This window comes from Lissotriton helveticus, chromosome 5_1, assembly GCF_964261635.1.
Source record: "Lissotriton helveticus chromosome 5_1, aLisHel1.1, whole genome shotgun sequence".
Classification (NCBI taxonomy): domain Eukaryota; kingdom Metazoa; phylum Chordata; class Amphibia; order Caudata; family Salamandridae; genus Lissotriton; species Lissotriton helveticus.
In genome coordinates, this window is record NC_136065.1 from 403,296,336 (window position 1) to 403,320,907 (window position 24,572).

Here is a 24,572-nt window from a genome sequence, read left to right on the forward strand (position 1 = left end):
CAGGAATGGATAATGTTACTAGGCTGGATCTAGAAAGAGACATAACTCAAATAGAAGTGGAAATTGCTCTTGCAGAGCTAGCTTCGGGAAAAGCTGCAGGGCCCGATAAAATACCACTTGAGTTTTATAAAATTTTGGGCAATATCGTATCGCCTCTACTTCTTGATTTATTTATTGGGATTCAAGTTAGTGGCATTCCTCCTAGGTCTTGGCTGGAAACTAATATTGTAATTTTCCCAAAGAAAGATAAGCCCCCCCCAGCTGCCCTCCTCGTATCGACCTATCTCCCTTATAAATTCAGATTCAAAACTTTATTCCAAGATCTTGGCTAATCGGCTCAGGGGGATCGTCGAACATCTGGTCTCCCCGTGGCAACATGGCTTCATTCCGGGCAAGGGTACTACGGATCATACCAGACGCGCTATTGCACTGTTTGATGCCGCAAATGCTATGGGGGGGCCAGATGTCGATGGTCCTCCTGGATGCCGAGAAGGCCTTCGACAGGGTTTCATGGGCATTCTTGTGGGCAATACTAGAACAAATTAACGTTGGACCGTGTTTTATGAAATCTATCAAGGCAATGTATTTCTCACCGAAGGCTAGGGTATTGGTAATGGGCCAGGAATCTGGGTTCTTTAACATACTTCGGGGGACTAGGCAGGGATGCCCATGCTCTCCGATCCTTTTTGCCCTTTATATAAATCCTCTCATTTTAAAATTGCTAAAGGCTGAGGCAATTAGACCAGTTACATTGGGCCCCTTCCATACAAAAATATTAGCATATGCCGATGATGTGGCTGTAATAACATCACATCCCACTGAGGCTATAACAGAAATAGAACAGATTACTCAAGCCTTCGGGCAGCTATCGGGATACTCCCTAAATAGGGATAAAACGATGGTCATCTGTACCAATAATGTCTACTTTATTGATCCTAGAAGGGTAGAATCCGCGGTATATCTGGGAGTTCGAATATCTGCAAAAATAGACGAGATTGTTAAAATTAATTATGAACCGTTGCTTCAAAAAGTAAAGAAAGATCTTAAAAAGATTGACGGATTACATCTCTCAATCATCGGAAGAGGCAACTTCCTCAAAATGAATATTCTACCCCGGGTCCTATACCTGTTTCGTGCGATTCCTCTACTAGTGGACGATAAAATCTTAAAGAGCTTAGAATCCCATATGAGTAAATTTGTGTGGGGATATGGGAAGATAAGGAGATCTAGCCGGAAGCTCTCTCTACCCATTACCAGAGGCGGACTGGCAATTCCTGATTTGGGATTTTACTTATGGGCTGCTCTTCTCCAACAGATGATGTCACTATTTCATGTTAAACCGCTAGAAAACGAGGTAGGGGCTAATTAGATACCTTCAATATTTGAGTTGTCCATTGGAGGCAGGGCTAATGGTTTGTTATTAAAGCAGGTCGAACCTTCATACTTTAAGAAAGTAAAGTTTAAGGTTATAACAAGTGCCTGGGTAACGTGGAGGAAAATTACGAGGTATATGAAAATTCCTAAATACAATAGATATACTTCCCTATGGCATTCGTCAATATTGCCACCACATATATATGACGTTATTTCTAGATGTTGGGAAACATTAGGAGTATTAACAATAGGAGATTTTTTACTTCCCAACTATGGCCAGAGATTCCAACAACTGCAATCCAAATTTGCCATCCCAAATAATAGTGTATTTAAATTTATACAAATTAATACAATTTTAAATCTAAAAGTTACTGATATCTCTCTGGATAATATCCCTTTAATTGATTGTATGTCTAGACCCACAACTAGGATTGGTACTATTTACGACATTTTAATTGAAAACCAACAAGATGATTTAGAACCTACTGAAGTGGGTTGGTCGAGGAAATTAAATAACCCTAATGTGGATATTGACATGTCTTTGATCCTATCGATACAGTTGTTTATGTCTTCTAATTTGAAAGCTCAACTCTACAAAACTATCTATGATTTATATTTTACTCCTGCCAAACTTTACTCTTGGGGGAAAAGGTCTACTTCAGAGTGTCCAAGGTGTGGTAAAATTACGGCAAATTTATTACATATGCTCTATGAATGTGACAAACTACTAGTACTGAGAACAATGATTGCTGGGTTCTGGCAGGAAGTGTTCGGGCATCCAGTAGCCGAATCTCCCACCCTTTATATTCTCGGTTACGATAACACTCTGAGTCATACCAAAGCGGAAGAAATATCTCTCTTCCTGGGCACAGCAGTGTATAGAATAATATTAACAGCCCGTTGGAAGGATGCCGATCCCCCTAATTTTCAGATTTGGCTCTCCCGGCTGTTAGGTATGTACAACCAAGAGAAGGCGATTATTGCCTGTAAAGGAACAAAGTCAAGAGCACGTGGTATTGAGATCTGGAAACCAATTGATAATTGGAAAAATGACATTAGAGATTGTGTATAAATGAGTGCAATCAGGTTTTTTTTTTTTTTTTTTTTTGGTTTTTGCACCTGTCGATTTTTCCTCATTCTGCCATGTCCTCAGCATTCCTGCTTTATTTAAGCTAATTTATCTGCTTATTTTGACTGTTTGTTATATTTACTGAATTCTTTTTTGTCATTGTTTTATCTTTGTCTGTATCTGCAATTGTGAATTACCAAATAAAAAATATATATAAAAAAAAAAAGGAAATGTAAGAAATCCATTGTGGCCCTCGAACTCAAAGAAAATATGGGGCATAAATATTAAGAATTCGAATCCCACTTCCAAATAACCAACATATACTAATTGCACAAGACTTCAGATGTCTGGGACATTCAAAAGGCTACTGCTCATGGTTTTCATGCAAGCTAGTTGTTTTCAAGACCTTCCCATGCATTCAGATTTGAATCAGTACCTCCCGCTAGCAGTTGAGGAGCTTCTTGTGGTTCAATTAGGGGAGCCTGCTGTAACAGAAGCAGCAGTGTCTTTTGCCATTCAAGTCCATCTTGCCATTTATTCAGCACAAAGAGTTCGGCTTGGTAGTTCAATGGCTTCTAAAGTTTCTCTCTAAACCAAATGGCCTGCCACTGTCAGTTGTGTTGACACAAAAGAACCTGGTTAGCGGGTAGATTGTATTGGACTTGGTAGCACTAGAGATCTTGAAACGCTGCCTACTAACGCCTGTACTGCCATGTGGCAGCCCATTATATCGGCAAATTTCAAGGAGCGAATGCTACTTAAGGAAACCTAATTGAGTTAATGAATGAAGGCCACAATTGTGAATCTGACACTAGCTCAAGTTTCCGCAGGAGCGTCAGGCAAGGATGATACGTCGAAACCTCCCAAGACCACTGAATTGCCCAACAAAGCCATAGCAAAACAGTGATATCTGGGGAAGAAGGGAAATAGGGAGAAGACCCCAATGGACGTCCCTCGTCGTAACCTCTTCAAGGACAGGGCCACACACTCAAAACCCTACATAAAACAAGAAAGAAAGAATTATGTCAGTATTAATATTAAACAGATGTAATGTGGTGTTACTCGATCATGCTATAAGTGAATCATAAGTAGCTATGTATTCCCTTCTTCCGCTAAATGAAAACAACTTGCGTAGATAACGCTCAAGAATGAATCTGAAATAATAACAGAAAACCTGCTAAGAGTGTAATCCTCTCTAGAGGACTGGATACTAAGTCTAGACAGATCTCTCAACACCTACCTAAGACTACTAGTTTCTAGCGAATAGTAAAAAATGAAGATAATGCCCCAAACACCTATGCAGCTACAGGAACAACCTCTTTATAGCCAGGTGGTGTTTCTTGTCATCAGGAATACCATGGGGTAATCAAAAAACCGCAATAAAGAAGATTGAATCTCCATGGACAAGTCGTTACTTCAACAGACCAAATGCAAATGAGGAACAATGGCACCGAGAGAATATGCCCATAGAAACTGTCTCCATGCAAAAAGGGAGAGCGGAGACTTTGAAAATATAAGACAAAAGGGAATGCACCTACTGAGGATTCACTTTGCCCCAGGACTTGTGGGAACCGACGCCCTGCCAATCGGAACCTCGGAGAATGCAGGAGTGAAATGAGGACGCCAACAAACAGCGCGGCCTCAAACAGGAACAGGCTCGGAGGGAGGCGAACAACTAGAGCCGCGACATCGAGCAGGAACTGGAACAAGGAGACCCGGTAGTCAAGAGGTATGCGGCCCGCAGCGGTTTCAGGAACAGGTAGCCAGAAGGCGAACCGGACGTTCCACAAGTGACCCAGAAGTGAGGTGAAGACCTAGACTCCGGCACGCAAAACGGTCTAGTACGGAGTCAGAGTGTTTTTATAGTCCTCCGTCTCTGTTTGTGCTCGCGAACTCAGACAGTCCTCACAGAAACATGCAGCAGTCCAACATTTTCGATTCTAATGTTTGGATTTCCCATTTACCATTTTCATGTCAGAAGAAGCTGCCTAGTACTCATTTCTTGCAGGATTAGTTGTGTGTGTGTAGCCCTCTTAAAAAGGTTTAAATTTATAATGGACATATTACTGACCTAGTGAACAAGTTGCATATCTTTTGTAAAGACCTAGTGGGCACCACCAGCTAACATGTGAAACAGCCAGGCAGCTGTCGTCTGCAAGCAACTCTGTTGATTTGGAACTTTAAAAAAACTGCTGGTTGGATTGATGCACTAGTTTCTATTAATAGGTTAGCTGTCTTCCTAATACACGCTTGCTCGATGTGCAAAATGCTGACTGTTGTAGCAGCCATGAAACTAGGTAGTGTGGTGCATGGTACTTTTTAGGGCCTGGCTATTGATCACTTTAGCTGTATGGCTGGACCCTGAGTTCTCCACAACACACAATATTCACTATGCTGTAAAAGATATAAAATGAAGAAAGTGGCTGGTGTGTGTTTGTGTTCAGCCATTAATGCTGGGTGTCCTGTCACGTTTGGTTAAGGTGTGTGAGTGTATTTTTTGGCAGTTACAGCTAAAAGTATTTGCATGCTTGATTTTGCATTTTAATCACAGACCTTTTGTCAATGACATTGCTTGTTTAACAGATTTTAGGTAAAAGATGATATCCGGTTCCAGATTAAATGCTGGACCATTGTACATAGTCACCAACTCATCTTTGCTTTAGCATTAGAGCAGCAATATCCCTGTTCCCTAATTTTGTAATGTGAAAGGTTAGCTTGTATTGAATAGTTAGGATATAGGTCCATTAATGGGAATATACATAAATGCACAAAACCTGAAGTCCTTCTCAAACATCATACTTAGGCTTCCAGGACATACTGAAATTGTTGCCCAATGTAAGTGTACATTTAAAGACCCTAAACTTTGAAACAGTAGACCTACTCTGTTTCTGGATATTCAACAAAGTTTCTGCTCCTCTATTTCTGATAGATACATCTATCTGCAGATTACTCACCTTATGAATAGGTCCAGGCTTGAATCCGCAGTTTTTTCTCAGTAATTTCCCTTGCTCATTGGTAGGTAGTCATGTCGCTCCATGCTTTATCCGTCCTGCCCCTATAGTGATGTCAGGGCCTCCATATAGTCGCCACCTCCAAGCGCTTATGTCCGTTTATTCCTTGTTCAGAGTGATGCAGATTAGCATCATTGGTTACTGGATTAATGGTATTCATGTTCCTGATCAGTGCAGGCAACTTATTAGGATGTCAGTTTTTTTCCTTTCCGTGCCTTCTGATGCAGATCGACTGCTCGCGCCCTCAAATTCTGCCCGGCCTGATCGACATTTTCAGAACACTTTTTCCAGTGTGCAAGGGAGATGTCTCATCTGAAAATTGCAAGTTTCAACCCATGTAAGGATTGCCTCAAACAGATATTGATGGCGGTCCCCCATGAGGTTTTTCTCTAGTGCATGAACTCCAAAACATTGTTTGACATTCTGTATGAAGATGAACCCGAAGGCCATTTAGGGTTACAAAGCGCAACTCTGTTGCAGAACATGGTCTGGGCGCGTTCTCACTCACAAGGTCTGTCTCTAAACTGTTAATTCGCAAAGTTCTGTTCTGCAGGCAGGTTCAGAAAATCCAAAACAGTACCAGTGGCAGAGCCCTCTCCTTACCATACCACGAGCTAACGGTCATTGCGGATGCATTGTGCTGGGCTACGGAGGCCATTTGAGGGAGGTAAAGATCACAGTACTCTAGTCTTAAGTGGACGCTCATCTCCACATCAACTTGTCAGAGTTGCAGGCAATACGCTTGCACTGAAAGCATTTCTCCTGTCCATCAAGGGGAAATGGCTGCAGGTTCTCACAGACCATACTACTGCTATGTGATACTGCACCACACAGGGCGGAGTACTGTCGTGGGTCCAATGCCAGTAGGCTCTGTGCCCTTTGGAAGGGCTGAGTCAAACCATCTCCTTGATTGGATGAACCTCTGGCAGGATCTTTGAACGCCAGGGTGGATTAATTCAGCCATTGTTGCCTAGTGGGCCACAAATGGCAACTGCTCTCATAGGTGGCGTAAGTCATCTTTCATCGATGGGGAGATTGAGCGGCAATGGTTGCCTGCTTTTATTCTTCTTTCTAAAGTAGTTAATGTCCTACTAACAGTCGGGCTTTCCTCCACCAAAATTGTATATGCAGGACTTTCCCAGCAGGATGCTGGGGAAAGTTTGTTGTATGTTTTTTGTTGGAATGTGGTTTATTAGTTGGTGTAGGTAGGGACCTACCACTAGTAATAAGGCCACAATCACAATATAAGGTCCAGTCAAGGTCTCAATAAATGATTCCCTTTATTCAACCCTTGGTAACTGGCTACGAGCAGGCAGTCTTAACTTGTGAGACAGGTGTATAAAACATTTAAAAACACCAATATATTAAATAAATAGGACACAACACTCAATGAAAATCCCTCACCAATTTATAAAAATAGGAAATATTTTTATGATTAAAATTACTCTAAAAATGATAAAAATCCAATCCAGGGAAAAGGAGATATTAATTTTTAAAGAATAAAAGCTTTCTAGTGTCTAAAATCCAAAGGCGCCACTTTGGGACATCTGGTCCTGCTTGACATGGGACAAAGTGAAAGTTTCATGCCTCGGTCAACTCCTGGAAGTCTGAGCAAGCTTTAATGGCGCAAATCTGAATCTCAGCGCGGTTCAATGCCACCAGCTTGACTGTCGTTGACGGGTTGGTCACCTTACGGAGCTTTTTACCAAAAATTTGCCAAACTTCTGGATCTTCTTCTAGAAAGTCCTTTTGAGGTTCCAAAGTTTCCACGACACCAGTCCAATGTTCCAGAGGCTCTGAGTTGCTCTTTGGGATGTTGGGGCTACGTCTCTCACAATGCACCTGGCTAGATCCTATAAAGTCAGCTGGTTTCTTCTTGCTGGAGATGATGCATGTGAAGCTCTTATAACCTGTTGCTTTCAGGGAGTCTAACCTTGGCAAGTTTTTCGATTTATTCTATAATTTGTAATACTTTGAGGTATATTTTTAGCTGGCTTCTATCAATATTTATACTTTATTTAAGTATTTCCATGTTAGCCTATGGAGTTAATGCGCTACAATGGGTAAAATCGAAATTGGCAGTTTTTCCCTCAACAGTATGTAAAACATCTTTTAAAATGTCCCTGCTTACAAGGCACCCTACCCCTGGGGCAACTAAGGTAGTTTAAGACTTTGGAAGTACCTTTTATTCCAAAGTCAAATTAGCATATAATTGACTTTTAAAAGCAGCCTGCAAAGCAGGGCTGTATTTAAAATGAAATCAGGGAACACAGTAGTGCACACCTAAGTGCATTAAAACTGCTGGGACTCTAAACCCACATAGCCTTTACTAGGGGCTTACAGGTAGGTTGTCATACCAATTGTACTTACACTTAACTACTGTGAGAAGGTGACCTGGTATATGCTGTCCACTAATTAAAGTGGGCACCCTGTACCAGTCCACACGACGCTTATGATGTATGAGGTCAAAGATAACCTTATTGAAAGCTATCCTAGTAGTGGCTATGGAGAGCAACCTTCAGGCTTAATCTTGAAGGAATGTAAAGCAGCTTGTTTTACCTGAATATCACCTCCTAAATGGCTAAATGAAAGGAGAACCACACAGTGTGTATATAAAAATATGTATCTATTAACCCCTTCCGCGCTGCGTGAATTTTTGCACTGTGCAGGTTTTTTTTGAGTGGGCGGTATTCAGACGACCCCCGGCCATCGTCAGTACACGATGTGTGCTTCGGATGGCAAGGGGCCATCCGAAGCACACAAGTGGTTAATATAACCGCCCTACTAGTCTATGTGAAGCCAGGGTACAAAGCACACAATACTGAATCAATAGAACATACACAGCGGGCTCCAGGGGGGAGACCGAACCATATACAAAAAAAATGGTAGAACAACGACGACTTGACTAGACACAGTGCCAAGAGCATATAGAATCGCTGGGACCCCAAGGCACCACCCAGAGGAGTGACACAGGGAGCCCACGGAGGATGGGTGCAGTGTGGAAACACGACCATGGCTCCCTACAACTCTATGGGAAAGTCGTGGTTGTAAATTTAAAGTTTAAGGACACTTCTACGGGGACTTCGAGCAAACCCTTTGGAACATAGGCGGTTCTGGGGTCAACCCACCAGTGAGGACCGAGGTACCTGCGTTACCTATCCTAGAGGAGCCGGTGCATAGGGGTCACATGCTGTCGGAAACCTTCGTCGTTTTCAATGGAGAGCTGCAAAGAAGTACTGCTGCCAGGAAGGCGAAGAGTGGTGGAATCCAAGCCTGGATTCAAGGTGAGAGGAACCTGAAAGCAGAGGGGACAATCTGGGTCACTTCAGATGACCTGGGGCTCGGTAGTTGAATGCCCACCGATGTCTGGTGCTTCAGGTGCAAAGCAGGGTTGCTTGACTTTGCAGCCATGGGTACCAGGAGACATCTAGGACGACCAGATTCCGGAGGTGAGCTGTCCCACGAAGGCTGTCGAGTGCTGAGGGGTCGATGTCTGGCGGGAGCACCATCAAGCCTTGGCAAATGCAACCCACTCGGTCAGAGGATACAGGTTACGGAGTGGACCAACAAGGTCCAGGGGACTCTCCAAGCAATGGAGAGTCAGGCCAATGGGCCAGGGATCGTGAGGAAACCTCAAGCAAGTTTGCAATGGACCAGCCCACAGGACATTCGGAGAGTGGAAGCCGGAAATCTTTGGTGCAAATACTGCTCTGGGTCAGGACTACACGGAGTCCAATGCACAAGCCCGGGAATCGCCGACAAGCATATGCAACTGCAAATGTACGCGGTGCACATGGGTTGGGGTTGCACAGTCCCCACAAGAGATACTTGTCTCAGAATCACTGAGAGGGCAGATGAACCTCAGGGACCTTCGGGAACGCACCTCCTGTGTTGCTGAAATCTTCGGAGTCCTCAGGAGCTCGGGAGAAGCAAACCGGTCAGATGCGTTTAGGTGCCTGCTTTTGCAGGGGAGTAACTCCTTTACTCCAATGGAGATTCTTTAGTCATCCAGCGTCGTCCAGGCAGTCGACATACTTGGTTTCTTCTTAGCAAAATCTTGTCCAGGTAAAATCTAAAGCCCTGTAGTCAGGTAACCCACTTTATACCCATGGGAAGGGGTTGGAAAGATTCTGTGGAGCCTCCTAGGGGAGGGGCAGGACAGAGGGGTGTCTACACCCATGTCCATTGTCCAGGTTCGCGCCAGAGCAGGAGCCAGTGGCTCTCAGAACTGGTTTGAACTGGACTATGCATAGGGACACCAAATGTGCGCCCAGTGCAGACTCTGGCACTCTCAGAGTGCACCCACCCAGCCCCAATACACAAAACCCTATCTAGGAGAAGATCAGGTGACAGGATGCCTATTGTCATGCCTTCCTCTGTTCGAGCTTGGCTCAGCAGCAGGAGAGCAGAATCATGTCTGTGGCTGGCAACTTCCATTTTGTGCTGCCCAGGTCGAGAAAGCTGGTACAGGGTAGACCAGTGACCCACAGTAGTGGTTCCAGAAAGGTGGAATCATCCCTCCTACACCAGTTACTTTTGTTGGAGGTATGATTCCAAGGTTTTTGACACCAAACAGGACATGTTTCTAAGCAGCCATTTTAAAGTTGGCATTTACCGTGAGGTTAATGCACGCACCAGGGTAATATGAGAGGCAACAATAATTCAGAGCAAATAGGAAGAACAGTGTGTACAGATTGGAAAGAATATACAAGTAGACGTTGTTGCTTGTAGTCTTTGCGTTTTCTTATTACAGTTGTGCTTGGGTTTTTACAGCTGAACAGCCAAAACGTTTCGCCCACACACAGGCTTCTTCAGGGCTAAATGGAATTGCAGAAATGTTGCCAAGAGGGCTGAAGTGCATCAGCGATAAGGACACATCCGTGTCGGGACGCAGGAGATGCCATATGAAGCCCAAAGTTAAAACTGTTTGTGACTCGCCAGGAAAGCTGAGTAGCGTCAGTGACGTCTATGCGTCCGAGTCAGGACGTGATACTGAGGTATTAACCTCTGAAAGAGGGGACCACCATTAGGTCCATGAGGTGAAGGTCCCTGGTCGGTACCCCTGTACTAAATGGCCGTATTTCTATGTTGAAGGGTGACCGAAGTCCAGGTCTGGTGAATTCAGTTCCTGGCGCGAAGGAGGTTATAATGCACTTAAGCATATATGTCTGACTGCATCAGACAACCCCGGAGAATGGTCTCCGAAGGTTGCAGAGGGGCTCTGTTCATGCAGGGGCACCCTATTGCGTAAAACCCAGCAGCCTGCCTTCAGGATTGTTGAGGCCTGCCATAGGGGAGACTGATAGGTATTTAAGTATAGATATAGTGAACCTATATCTCCGTAAGTGGTGCAAGCACTATCTTACACAGTCTGCAGTAGCAGGCCTATTGTGTCCATTTGGATGGCCTCAGGGGTGGCATAATACATGCTGCAGCCCATGGGAGGCCCCTGGGGTACCTATGCCCTGGGGAAATGGTGTACCATATAGTATGTTATGTTAAATAATATTTATAAAGCGCACGTACGCCCTTGGGCTTCATGGCGCTGAGGTGCGGGAACATAACAAAGAAAGGAAAAATAGACAGCCGGTTTAGGAATAAACATTATTTGAAGGCCTGTCTAAAAAGCCAAGTTTTAAAGTGATGTCTAAAAGTAAGAACGTCAGGGCTCTGTCTGAGGGGCAGAGGAAGCGTATTCCAGAGGCTGGCGGCTAAAAAGTCAAAGCAGCAGCCGCCTGAACGTTTTTTGTTAAAGGAAGGAACAATTAAGAGATCCTTCTTTGCAGAACGGAGATTAAGTGAGGGGGTGTACCTGAGTACCAAGCCTTCAATAAACTTAGGGCCAGTATGTTGAAGAGCTTTGAAGACCATGCAGCCCGTCTTAAACATGACCCTCTGCGCCACCGGGAGCCAGTGCAGTTGTTCCAGGCCAGGGGTGATAGATTGCCACTTTGGCTGCTTGAGGATCAGTCTGGCCGCTTGGTTTTGAACTAGTTGTAGTCTCTTAAGTTGGCCAAGCGGAAGTCCCAGGTAGATGCTATTAGAGAAGTCCAATCTGGACATAACCAAAGCAATGACCACCTGGATCAGGGCTGAGTGGGTGAGGAATTGGGAAATCTTTTTTATTTTCCGGAGCTGAAAGAAAGCCCCGGAGACAACAGCACCAATTTGACCCTTAAGAGAGAGGTCGGCGCTGATTATGACTCCCAAGCTTTTCACAAAGGAAGATTTGCACGGGGGCTGGCCCATGATGCTAGGCCAGAAATGAGGACCCCAACTTAGCTCACTTTTCCTAGGCAAGATCAGTTCGGTCTTGCCTGGGTTAAGTTTGAGGTGGTTGAGGTTCATCCATCTATGGATGTGATCCATAGCATTGTGGAATTCAGTAACTGAATCTGGGGTATTGAGGGGGAAAATAAGTTGTAGGTCATCAGCATAATTAAAAATGGAGACCTGATAATTCTTTAGTGAGTGAAGCAGAGGACGAAGATAAAGATTAAATAAGAGAGGTGACAGTGAGGACCCCCTGTGGGACCCCACAAAATGAAAACAATTTAGGAGCAGAAAACGGACCAAGTGTGACGGATTGTGATCGGTCAGAGACAAAGGAAGTGATCCAATTCAGGGCCGAGCCCCTGAGGCCGGCCTGCTCGACACGGCTGACCAGGATGGAATAGTCAACCGTGTCGAACGCGGCCGACAGATCGAGGAGTATCAGCGCCTGATGGATGCCTTTGTCAGTATTCGAACGGAGCTTGTTCTGGACAGCCACGATGACGGCCTCCGTCGAGTGGCCGGGTCGGAATCCTGCCTGGTTAGGCTCCAGATACTGAGTTGTCTCGATGAAATTAGACAAACAGTTTGTTACATGAGCTTCCAGTACTTTTGAAAAATAGGGGAGTAGGGAGATAGGTCTGTAGTTGGTAGGGATGAGAGGGTCAGTGCCAGGTTTCTTGAGAAGTGGAACAACAGAAGCATGTTTGAAGTTTTTTGGCACAGTGCCACTGGAAAGCGAGTTATTTAACTGGGTAATTATCCCCTGCGGGAAGGACAGACCGATATCTCTGAGAATGAGCGGAGGGCAAGGGTCAGATGGAGAGCCAGATTTGACCCGAGCTAAAAGAGTAGTCAATGTTTCTAAGGTAATAGGAGTAAATGAGTGCAGTAGCGACTGGTTAGAAGAGATATCACTTAAAGGGGTGGGTGAGGGGCAGGCCAGGATACTCTTTTTGATGGTGTCGATTTTTTCCAAGAAGAAGCTGTTAAGGGAATTGCACAGCTCTTGGGTGGGAATAACAGAGGGAGTTGTTCGGTCACAGCTGCTGAGTTCATGCACTATCCTAAATATGTCTTTAGATTTGTTGTGTGAGTTAAGGATAATTCCCGAAAAATACTCAGATTTTTGTTTGAGAATGGCTTTCTGGTAATTTTTACGGGCTACACAGTAGGCCACTTTATTTGGAGTAGAATAGCTAGCTCTCCATTTCCTCTCCAGTTGGCGGACCTCCAGTTTCTGAGAGTTAAGTTGGGAGGTAAACCATTTGTGGGCATTATTGGGGCGGGAATGAGAGACTTTAACCCAAGGAGCATGGGTGTCTGCCGCGTTCACAAGCCAGTCCGAAAGGGATTTCTCCATCAAATCCAAATTGTGTGTAAAAGAGGGTTGCGTCGCGGTCAGGGTGTCAATTAATGCTGGCATGTCAATGCCCTTCCATTTGCGAAACGTCCCACCTTTCCCAGTTGTCAGTTTCAAAGGCCCTTGGATCAGAAAAGAGAAGCGTATCAGAAAATGATCTGACCATATGCAGGGTTCAATAATCAGGGAGCTGATAGACAAGTTGTAGGACCAAAGCTGGTCTAAATTATGGCCTTTCTTATGAGTGGGGGAATCTATGTGTTGCCTAAGGTTAAGGTCGACCAGTAGCTCCTGCAATACAGCTGCCTGAGGGTCCGCCTCTGGTTTGTCAAACCAGAAGTTCAAGTCACCGGCCAACATACACCTGGAATAGTTGGTCACTAACGGTGCCAGTTGTTCGGCCAGAGAAGTGGGGAAGGAGGGCATCGAGTGTGGGGGGCGATAGATGAGGACAAAGAGAATGGCGCCCTTGGAAGTATCCATTTTAAAGACGATATTGTCTGAATCGCCCAAGGACAAGGTTGGTAAAGCCATGCAATTGTGTGATTTATGTATGATGGCCGCTACACCACCGCCTTTCTTGCCTGGGGGCCGATTACCAGTAAGTATAAAATAATCGGCAGGTAAAACAGCCAGGATGTCTGGTAATGAGTCCTCCGAGAGCCATGTCTCGGTCAACATAAGGACATCAGGTTTTTCGGATGATAATAGGAGGAAAAGGTCCGTTTGATGTTTGACCATTGATCTCGTATTGAGGTAAAGGCAATGGACTTTCCTATCAGCCTGTGCACTATCAGGTTCCTTGCTGAGGGAGGTACGAGGTGCAAGTTTGTCCTCGCGGGCTAGAAGTGCAGATTTCTGAATGCCATAGAGATTAGTACGCTTTAGAACATGAGGCAACACAGGGGGAAGTAGTGGATCTAATGGTCTGAGGGCCACGAGATCAGCTGAGGAGTATGTATAATAATGGCCAGAATGACGGGGCCCTGGGCACGGACGGTCGCGGACGAGCGCAGACGAGCTTGCCTTAAAAGCGCCTTCGGCGCGCCATCGGCGCGCCCGCTGCGCTCGTCCGCTGCGCTCCTTAATACACATTGCAATTTATAGCCTGCCTACCTCTGTGAGACTAGACCGCTCGAATCGGTCCCAGCAGTCCTAAGATGGCGCCTCCCCTCCACTCAAACGGCAATGCAGCCGCGGTGGTAGGAGCGAGGTACAGAGCAAATAACAATCACGGTATTTCAAGTGACAGTAAGGTAAAACACAATCAATGCGTGATATTAAAAGAACCAATTTTTAAAATGTAATTTTAGCGCAAATCATAGTAGTCATGTGGCGCGTGCTGAAATGATTGTTCGATCTAAGAAATGAGGCTAAGAGCTCTAGTTCCCCACCAGCGACTACACAGGCCCTGCCACTGCCATAGTAATCATAGTAGGGACTGATAAGGGCACCCCAGTATCCAATCTGGAGTGTACCTAAAGTACATACATTGCAATTTAAGGGAGAAAGCAGATAGACTGGGATCCTGGATAGCAGGATCCCAGTCAGACTAGGCCAAAAACAGTGATACACCACAAAAAGTTGGGGTAAACAATAAGGAGCAGATCCTACTTTCCTACAAGTACCATATATATTTTACACAGAGCACAGGACACAGGCTCACGCCCACATGTTGCACCCCCAGCCAAAAGGGAGCTCCAGTAATTGAATTAGTAGAGGGTCTGGAAGGGAAACTTAGCCATGCCAGTGGGTTGGCTTAGCTAGATCTTAAACTCCAGGAGAGAGTTCCTTCATTTTGGATTTTAAAGGAATATGATTTTCCGTGACAAGCATATGCCACACTTTGGAGGAAGCTATCATACTTCTGGGTAGCACCCTGTACGCCATTGATGAAGGGTGCCTCCCGGCTTGCCACCAAGGAGCACTGAATAAAAAATGGAAGAGCTGCTCATCAACTGAGATTCCTGCATGAAACTACAATAAGGATTGTCCTGTTGGAACTCTGACCAGCAGCAAAGAACTGCACTCGGAATGACTGCACCTCCTGCACACTTGGGGAACTACAGCCCTAAGGATTTTGCCTTGCTATGGAAAGTGAAGGAGTGAACACCCTGAAAACAGGTTAAAAGAGCTAAACCTGCAACCAGCTGACCACCTTCAGCTGTACTTTAAAGGATTTGGTCTGGTAAATAGTGGGAGACCTAGTCCCAATATCCCAAGGAGCAACTCTGAGCTTTTGGAACATTGGAATGGTGTTGAAGACACTTTGGAATCCCAAAAGACCTTCTGGAAAGCTCCATAAGGTGACTGACTCATCAACGAATGCCAAGCTGGTGATGTCTAATAGCGACCCGGCCTGCGATTCAGGTTTGCCCTGCTGAAGCTCCAGAGCTTTGTGTCATCACAGATACTTCCAGCAAATGACCAAGGCATCAAGCTGAGCCAAGCTGTGGCCGCCATACCCAAAGCTGGCCTGATGAGGAGCCTTACTTGACGTCGAGAGAAACCGCTCCAAAAAGTGACTGTCTGAAGGTAAACACTTGACAGGGCCCTACCGCTAAGTGTATCCGCGATCCATTGTGGTCAGCCTGAAACTTTGACTTTGTCCCGGTTAAGCGCGACCAGCTGTCCCAAAGTGACACTTTTGACTTTTAGGCACTAGAAAGTGTATATTGTTTAAACATTCATATCTCTGGTTCCCTACATTGGAATTTTGTGGTTTTGGTGATTTATTAATCGTAAACATATTTTCTATTTTTATAAATTGGAGTTGGATGTTTGTTGTGTCTTACTTATTTAAAGTATTGATGATTTTAAATGCTTTACACACCTGCCTCCTAAGTTAAGTCTGCCTGCTTGTAGCCAGCTACCTAGGGTTTAGCAAGGGAATCCTTTTTGAGACCTTGACTAGACATTATATTGTGATTGTGGCCTTATTCCTAGTGGTAGGTCCCTACCTACACCTACAATTAAACCACATTCCAACAGTTTTCCTTCTGCAAATCAAGCCTGTACAGGCACGAGATGCTGACATAATGTTATTTTGTATTTCTTTAGCCTAGTAAGGGCTTGGTGTGTCAACTGTTAAAGGTTACTTGTCTGCCGTTTCAGACTTTTTACGTCTCCTCGATCTACCATCTTTTTTAAAATCACCTGTTGTAATGCGTTTTTTGAAAGGATTGATCCATATGTTCCCGCCTACACCATTTCTGATGCCTCAATAGGACCTTAATTTCCTTCTCACCTTTCTCATGTGGGCCCCCATTTGAGCTGATTAACAGTTGTTCCCTATGTTTCCTGACTTTAAAAAAGGGATTCTTCATTGAAATTACACCAGCTTGTTGCATGATTGAATTGCAAGTCCTGTCGGTCCTGCAGATGTTGACCCAACTTTTTTTCTGTACAAACTGGTTCTTCGAACAAAAGCTGCCTTCCGAACCGAAGGTTGTCACACCCTTCCACATAGGGCAGTCCCTATTTGTAGGAGATGTGATGTCACTTATATGGAGGGATGGACCTGACATAGAGCCGCACGACTCCACCTACTCACATGCAAAGGAATTGCTGAGAAAATACTCCGAATCCAGTCTGGCCTCTGGGTATATTCAAAAATTGAAGACTCTGCAGTTAGAATATCCACCAGAAAGAGCATTAGCAAAAGTAAGTAACTTTTTCTTTTCGGACGCCCTAGTGAGGTACATAAAACCTCTTTGCAGGGCACCTTTCTGACATTTCTGATGAGACCCCCACGTTTACAGCTTGTCTTTGACAATTTCTTGTAAGTCACATGCTCAGAAGAACAAGAAAGGGCATCTGCAGAATGTTTCATTTGGCATACCTGGTCCCGTGTTCTACTGCTAATGAATCTGAATTTATTGCTGAACACTCACTTACAGAGACGAGATTTAACAGCAAACAATTTCGATTGTTTGGAAAGCAATCTCTCCATTTAGCTTATTAAAATCACCTAAAATAGAAATTTCATGCAAGTATGTGATGCTACATTAAGACCAGAGATAGCATGCATTGTGTTGAAACTTGCTTAGATTGTTTGTTTATACCGAAGCCGTCACAGTGTTTATTCCTTGGTCAGAGTGATGCAGATTATCATCATTGGATTAATGTTATTCATGGCACTTATGAGTGAGGGTAATTTTTAGGATTTTGGCCTTTGCTTTATATGTAAATGTACTGGAGCAGTCGTTTCCAAGCAAACTATCCTAATTTTATAGGAAAACAGTTGTACTCAAATATGGATTTGAATTTATTTTATTTATTTAGAGAGTTTTATATAGCGCGAACTTGAACCGAACCGAATCAGTTATCAGAGCGCTTTACATAGCACCAGTTACATGAGGACACACTTTCATTTTTTTTTTCATTTTTTTTTTTGGCACGGGGAGATTAAGTGATTTGCCCAGATTTGCCCTTTCTGCAATAAACTTGCACATGTGCAGAGAGAACCACAGCATACTGTCTTCTTCCTGGGCACCGGGTGCCATCACTTTTAGAGCAGTTCCTCTAAAAAGTCACCTTGTATTTTTCATTGCTGACGATGGGACATAAAGTAGCAGTTCTCTCCATTCACAAACACAGAATCTGCATCAGATCTACCCTGGAAAATCAGCAGATGACTAATGTCATCTAACATCAAGATAAGCCTTGCATTCAGTGGAAAGACCATATACTCTTCTAGGACCTTCCTGGAGCTTGCAGTCACAATTGGGGTTACGGAAATCTGAATTAGCTTCTGTGTCCCTGAAGGTCCCAAATATTGGAAGAGGGCCATTGAGGCAGAGGGCTGCTACTGCCTCTGCATCCCAAAACACAGCAATTTGTAGGAGGACACAAAGTTAGAAGTGGTAATATCGCAAATGGATCATCATCAATTCATCGGGCAAGCCTGCCAAAGCCATTTAGAAGGACAGAGAAGGACAGACTTGCAAAGAAGTTGGCAAAAGTGGTGTGCCCTGCTCAGGTTAGCGGGAGACCCAGAGGTGCCCCTAGACTGAGGGATCCTGTCTGATTTCACTTCCACATCTACACAGTTGTCCTTTGGGGCCGATTAAAGAGTATCCATTTGAAAGATAAGAAAAACCTTGATTTACGCCTTAAATTCTACAATAATTGATTATTCTGTACACTGTGCCCAATTCTTATCCCCAAAAAACCCTGAGCGTATGTTGACTCTTAGATTGGACAGCTGCACCTTCATAACGTGGTGGCTGGCAACATAGTGCATTTGAAGAAGTGTGCTACATCTTTTGTCGAGACATTCCTTAGAGGGAAGTTTGCCTCAAATAGGATTCTAGTGAGCCACCTCAAAGAACCATAAATACTAGTGACTTACAAGTTTTCACAGACACAGAAGAAAAGGAGTATACCCGTTAACCCAGTCGAGACCCAGGTAAAGTATGCATGCAAAAAACAATGTCTCAACCTGTAATTATTTCGCAAAGTAATTTAAACACAAATGATTAATCAAAAGGAGAGTTGGGAAAAAGGGAGACGCAAAAGAATTGATCGAAAAACAAAAGGTTCTTATTTGCAAGTAGTTATAACAGCACTACAATACATTGTATGTATACGTAACCATAAGTGGGTTGTACACTGAACGTGCTTGTGCTTGTGACAGTGAACGAAGCAGTGATGCAATACAGTGAGAAAACAGAGTGAACAGCACAAAAATAACAGAGTTTGCAATCAATAACAAAAAGAAAGTATATACAGGGTAAGTATTCAGTTTTTAGATTATTTAAATTGACCACATTGGAGCCAAAGGTAACGCTGGGTAGTCGACGGCGTTTTGACCTGTCTGAGTTCAGGTCGTCATCAGGACCAGGTTACTTGAGTTTGTAATAGTGCTGAAGTTTGGGTGAAAGTGTCCCAAATGGAGGGTCGAGGGGAGAAGATTGTCCAGGTGGTATCTGCAGGAGACAGGTAGAACACTGTAGGATTGATGAGTGTCCCCTCGGTGCGCAATAGGTCTCTCATTTGCGAGAGTTTAAGCGATTGGCACTGCAAACGTCAATCAGCCTGATTCATCAATCTCCCGTTTTGCGAGCCCCCAATAGCGACTCATAAGGAATCGCTATTAAGGACTTGCAAAACGGGATTCATGTAGGAATTGCAAAACATATTGCGATTCCTACATGTTCCTTATTTGCGAGTAGCAAATTGCCAATCGCAAACAAGGAACAACTCCCCATGCATTCCCATGGGCCTACAGGCCCATTGGAATGCATGGGGAGCCACTCCCCACCCGCGGCCAGCAACTAGCCAATCGCAAATAAGGATGCGATTTCAAGGGTGCAGAGGCGTCCAAAGGACACGAATGATTTAATTTGGTAAGGTGCACGAATCGCCCCAACTGGAGTATCTTGGACCACCATCAGTATAGAAATGTAAGATAAGACAAACAATGCCATTTTTAGTGCTTTCCTAAGCGTGTTATAGTCTGGACAAGTTCTGACAGAAAATGGCAGTTTGTTCCAGAGGGTGGGGGCCAAATGAGAAAAAGACCTTCTGCTGCATCTAGACCGACGAATACGAGGGACTGACAGTAGCTCTTTCTCACTGGAACGCAGATTCCTAGCAAGGTGATAACGGTTGAACCTTTGACATAGATACTCAGTACCTTTGCCCATGCAGACTTTGTAGGTTAAGCATCACATTTTGAATGTTATCCTTTGATCTACTGGCACCCAGTGAACAGATTTTAGAAGGGGAGCGGAGGCTGTTCTAGGCAGCCAATTACAAATCCGCTGTGCTGCTGTATTTTGCACGACCTGCAATTTCGACAATAGCGACTCATTGGCAGAGCCAATAGCTCATTGCTCTAGTAAGCTGACTTGCAACAAGAGCCTCCATCAAGGTCATCCTGAGTAAGTGTAGTATGTGGAAACAAGCGCCCGTAGAAGAAAGAACTTGCTCTTTCATTTTAAATTCCTGATCTATCTTGACCCCCTATATTTTCTTTTACTACGTTGCTAGCGATGGGGACCCGGCCTAACTCTGGTGGCTGCCAATCTGGACACCACAGGGTTTGGGCCTTCCCAAACAGAATTATCTCTCTCTTCCCTGAGTTTAGCTGAAAGAAATTATCTTATCAAAGATTGATTTTTTTTTTTCCCAATTTGTATTATAGATGTATGTTTGGAAGGGGATGGAAATGGAATGCCACAATCCTATTTTAAATACAATGACAACAGGCACCAGAAAATGTGTGCTACTACTGGTTATTATGTTTTTCATATTGGTGATATGGTATTTTATTTTATCTCGTCTGTAGGTATGTTTGTTCGCTATCGTTTTTCCACTACTCCGAGTATTTGATTACAGCACTCACAAACCCCAAAAGCTTGTCCCTGGACTCTTTTCTGCTGAATCACAGTATGGAATACTCACTAGCTGCTATATCGTCATGGTTGGAGTTCACAGTGGAGAAGTTCATTTACCCAGGTAAATCATCCAGATACAAAATTTAATGTAGAAGCCAATTAAAATTCCTGGAATCCATATCAATCTGAATATATATATATAGTGTGCTCATATGTGTGAGGTGTAGAAAAAGTCAAGGATACCTGAACACATCCTCTCTGGTAGAGGGCTGTATATGAAGAGTCTCTTGATGCAATGTCCCTTTTTATTCAAATGTTTTTCTGAAATGTTGAGGTCACTAGCAGGTCTTCGTCTGTGGATCTCTTATCTTTCTGGGGGTATTCGGTGGCAACACTTGGGAAGCCATATGGGTTAAACACCAGGATTTTAATTTCATTTTTACACACACTGAGAGCCAGTAGAGCCTGCTTCTAATCCATGAGATGTGACTCAGTGTACAAAAGCTTCTCCAGATTATCGAATTTTGATGCTGCTAAAGCTAATGATTTAACTAGGCCAAATACCAGCATAAAGGTATACAAGTAGCAGAGTCACATATTAGTAAATGCTCTTATTACTAGTGCATATACAACTTTCAGAATTACAGAACCTGCTTTAAAGAGTGAAGTTGTGAAATGGGCTATTTTGATGGTTGGCCCTACTAGTCCTTTGAACAAAATAATTCTCCCATTGCACCTGCACATTGCTTATCTCATCCTTTACACTGACAGTGGGAGCAAAGAAAGAAGTGACGGCATTGAACAAGGCAAGACTAATCAGAACTTCTTCTTGCATCCAAATAAGTTAGACACAATTGTCCAATGTTGTGCTGAAACTTCTGGTTTCCTATTCTCAACATTGGCAAAACATTGAAAAAAGGGATTATGAATACTGCTGCCACTCACTGTGATGCACCTTTTTAGGTCCCGCCTAGCGATGCAGCGCCATGCACTGCTCGCGTAGGCGAGATCTATTGTTGCCGACTTGCTTAGTAATGCGAGACAGGATAGGGTCACACGCATAAGACATGAGCTGTGCACGCGTATGGCTCGCGGCGTTATTACAACTCCTGCTGGTACCATACGCGTGCACATCTGTCTGTGCACGCCGCATCTACGTGAACACGTGTGGTTAGCGTGGAAGTAAATCAACAATCCCCAGCTCTCCTTGCACCCCCTCCAGTGTCAGCAGCCATCTGCCAACAGCTACTCTCTCCCCGCATTCCTTACCGTCGTTCCGCCATGCTTCATCGCTATGCCCGGCAGCGTGTCCCTGGAGCTCACAGGTTGCTCAGTGTACCTCTCAGCCCAGGTGGCCATCGTCACGCTGGCCGTGCTGCTGTAGGAGCGTGCCAGGCTCAAGGAGAGTTCAGCCTCCGATTCAGACTCTGAGCCTCAGTGCAGATAGATGGCGTGTCTTCTCCGGCGATCCTCAGCGTGCGCCGGGACAGCCAATGTGCGTTCTCACGGCGTGTCGTGCGCTCCCATCACGCTTTTAGTTTCGCGAGCTGAGACAATGCCCCCGCTGCACTCCTGACGGCTCTTTGGGCTAAATATTTTACAGTACAAGGAGGGAAGGGCTGCGAAAGTAGGCACCAGCGGATCCATAGTAGATGTGCATTAGCCAAGCAGTGTTCAGGTTTGATCCCTGTGTTTTCTTTTGTTAACTTCACTGTAAGCGCCTTTTCTGTTGCTGTCCTGTTTCCGCCTTCCTTTTCTATTCAGTGCAAGCAGTATTAGGGTTTGATCCTTCTGTTTATTTTTTTTTTGTTTGTTTTGCTTTATAACTTTAATCTAATCGCCGCACTGCTTCAGGGACAACACGCTTGTTTAATATACTTTTGCGAGTGCGATTCTCTCTTCTGTTGTGTTTTGACCTACCACCTCCCACTCTCCGATGTGTGTTCAACCCTCCCAACTCCCGCTCTCTGCTTTGTTTTAAATCCCAACCACCCTCCCATTCTCCGTTATATTTTTAAACATCCCCTCCTGTTCTCCAAAGGGATTTCAAACCCCCCAAGCCCCCTCCGCTCTCTGTAATGTATGCAAACACCCCCACCCCACTAATGCCGTCCTTTGTACTTTCAAACAAGATGAAATGTACATCAGAGCTGTGTTTTCCCTAGTGGGCGCCTTCCGCATTAATACTGGACAATATTATGAAGTGTCTGTGAAAGTTGCATTTTTAACAATGAGTGCCTCTGATATTTGTACCTGGGGCTCCGATGACACTCGAGCATTCACCCGGAGCCAGAGCAGCTGAGCTCTCCATAAATTCTTACATTTTGAAACAGCACTTCGGAACTTGCTGGGCTTGTGAGAATAGTGATGCTCTATTTTTTTTGTTTTTGCAGGATTATTTTATTTCTAATTTCCACCCGGGTGGCTGTATGTAATATTTGTTGAAAAGCATACCCCTGAATTGGGGAACGTCCCCTGGCCACTGCTGTGTCCCCAGAAGGGGTTCAATTGTTCAATCCTTGGTTTCTACTGAAGAAATTGAGATAGCCATCCGCTATTCGATTGGTTTAAGTCAGTAGTTTTTTATTTTCGCGATTAGAGTTGATATTCATTCTAATTTCATATTATTTCAGTATCCAAATACATGTGATTACTTTGTCCAATGCATTTCGGCTACTTAAGCCTTCATCAGGGAACATGTGTCTAGAAGTAAATATATGATTTCAATACACGAGGATACGTAAATACTATTACTAAACAATAATGCCATGGTGAGACCGTGTTTAAAAGATGTTTTTCATGCCACATAAGTGCTCAATGTGACCAATTCAACTTGGTCACCTAATACGCTTGGTGTGTTATTGTTCTTGCATGCTTGATAAGGTCTTGCTTACGCGGTAACTCGCTGTGAGTCGAGTGTGTGCTGAGTCACAGCGAGTTACCGCGTAGGCAAGACCTTATCAAGCATGCAATCGATTGAGTAAATACAACCGGCAATACACCGGTGCACCCCGGAGCACCATCATTGATACCCTGTTTTGTTTTAGCTCACTCTGATTTTATTTTGGTTCTTAGTCACACGCTCAGTTAAGCACAGACCTTCACCTAACCTAATTTGAACTGTCAATAACAACACACGAAACGGATTAGGTGACCAAGATGAATTGGTCACATTGACCACTTATGTGGCATGAAAAACATCTTTTGAAAACGGTTTCACCATGGCATTATTGTTTAGTAATAGTATTTGGTCACATTGAGCGCTTTTGTGGCAAGAAAACGTCTTTTAAACACGGTCTCACCATGGCATTATTGTTTAGTAATAGTGTTGGACTTGGCCCTTCTGGCAGGTTCACCCCTAAACTTTTTGCTTTTAATGGTGACCTGGTGTTAGTGATTTTTGGCTTCTGCGCACTTTACCACGGTGTCCCAGGGTAAAGTGCGTGCGTGTAGTAAGGTTGGCCTGCCCTCCCATAGGAATGCTTGGGGAATGTATGTGTCCCTTATAGTTCCTGATGCGTGGGGAGTGCAGGTGCGAGTTTGGTATGTGCGGACTCGTGTGATTAAATGCTGCGCGATTATGTGTGCCGCATGATTGTGTCTAGTGTGGAAGTGCCACTTCTAGAAATTGGCCTGTCTGTGTAAATTATGTGAATTGGCTGTCTGGCTTGTGATTGGCTGGAGCTGGCTGGTGAGCCTGGCTCCATGAGTCATGATGGGTCTGCCCCGCTGGTGAGTGGAGAGATCTGCATGAGTGATGTGAGGGAGGAGTGCACCTGGGACCTGAATAGGGCTGGGCTTTCGCCACACAATGCTGGCTCCGCCCCCTGTGGTGCATCTAATGTCCCTAGCCTGGCCAGTGAATAGTGATAGGGGCTGAGCACATCAGAGTGCTCCAAAACCAGCTGCAACTAGTTCCCCCCACCCTGCAGACACAGACAAAGGATTTCTGGGTATAAGAAGGGGCTGTGACCCCTTGCAAAATGTTCTTCTCCTGATCTTAATCTGAGGGGGCCTGCTGCTGCTGCTGCTGGGCACCAGGAGGACCGCCACTGGGGACTGCCTCTCTGCCTGGCGTACCCTGTGAGCTGGCCCCTGGGCCCAGCCTTTGCCCCCCCTGACTTTCTAAAGGCTTTTCT

At 44.5% G+C, this 24,572-nt stretch overlaps 1 protein-coding gene across 1 annotated transcript in view; it reads left to right on the forward strand.

The window, feature by feature from the left end:
* The window catches only part of ICMT (isoprenylcysteine carboxyl methyltransferase), a 104,623-nt gene that overhangs the window by 21,901 nt on the left and 58,150 nt on the right, over positions 1–24,572 (forward strand). Inside the window, exon 3 of the mRNA XM_078642620.1 lies at positions 20,385–20,554. Within this exon, the coding sequence (XP_078498746.1) occupies positions 20,385–20,554 (170 nt within the window). The remainder of the gene's footprint in view (positions 1–20,384; positions 20,555–24,572) is intronic.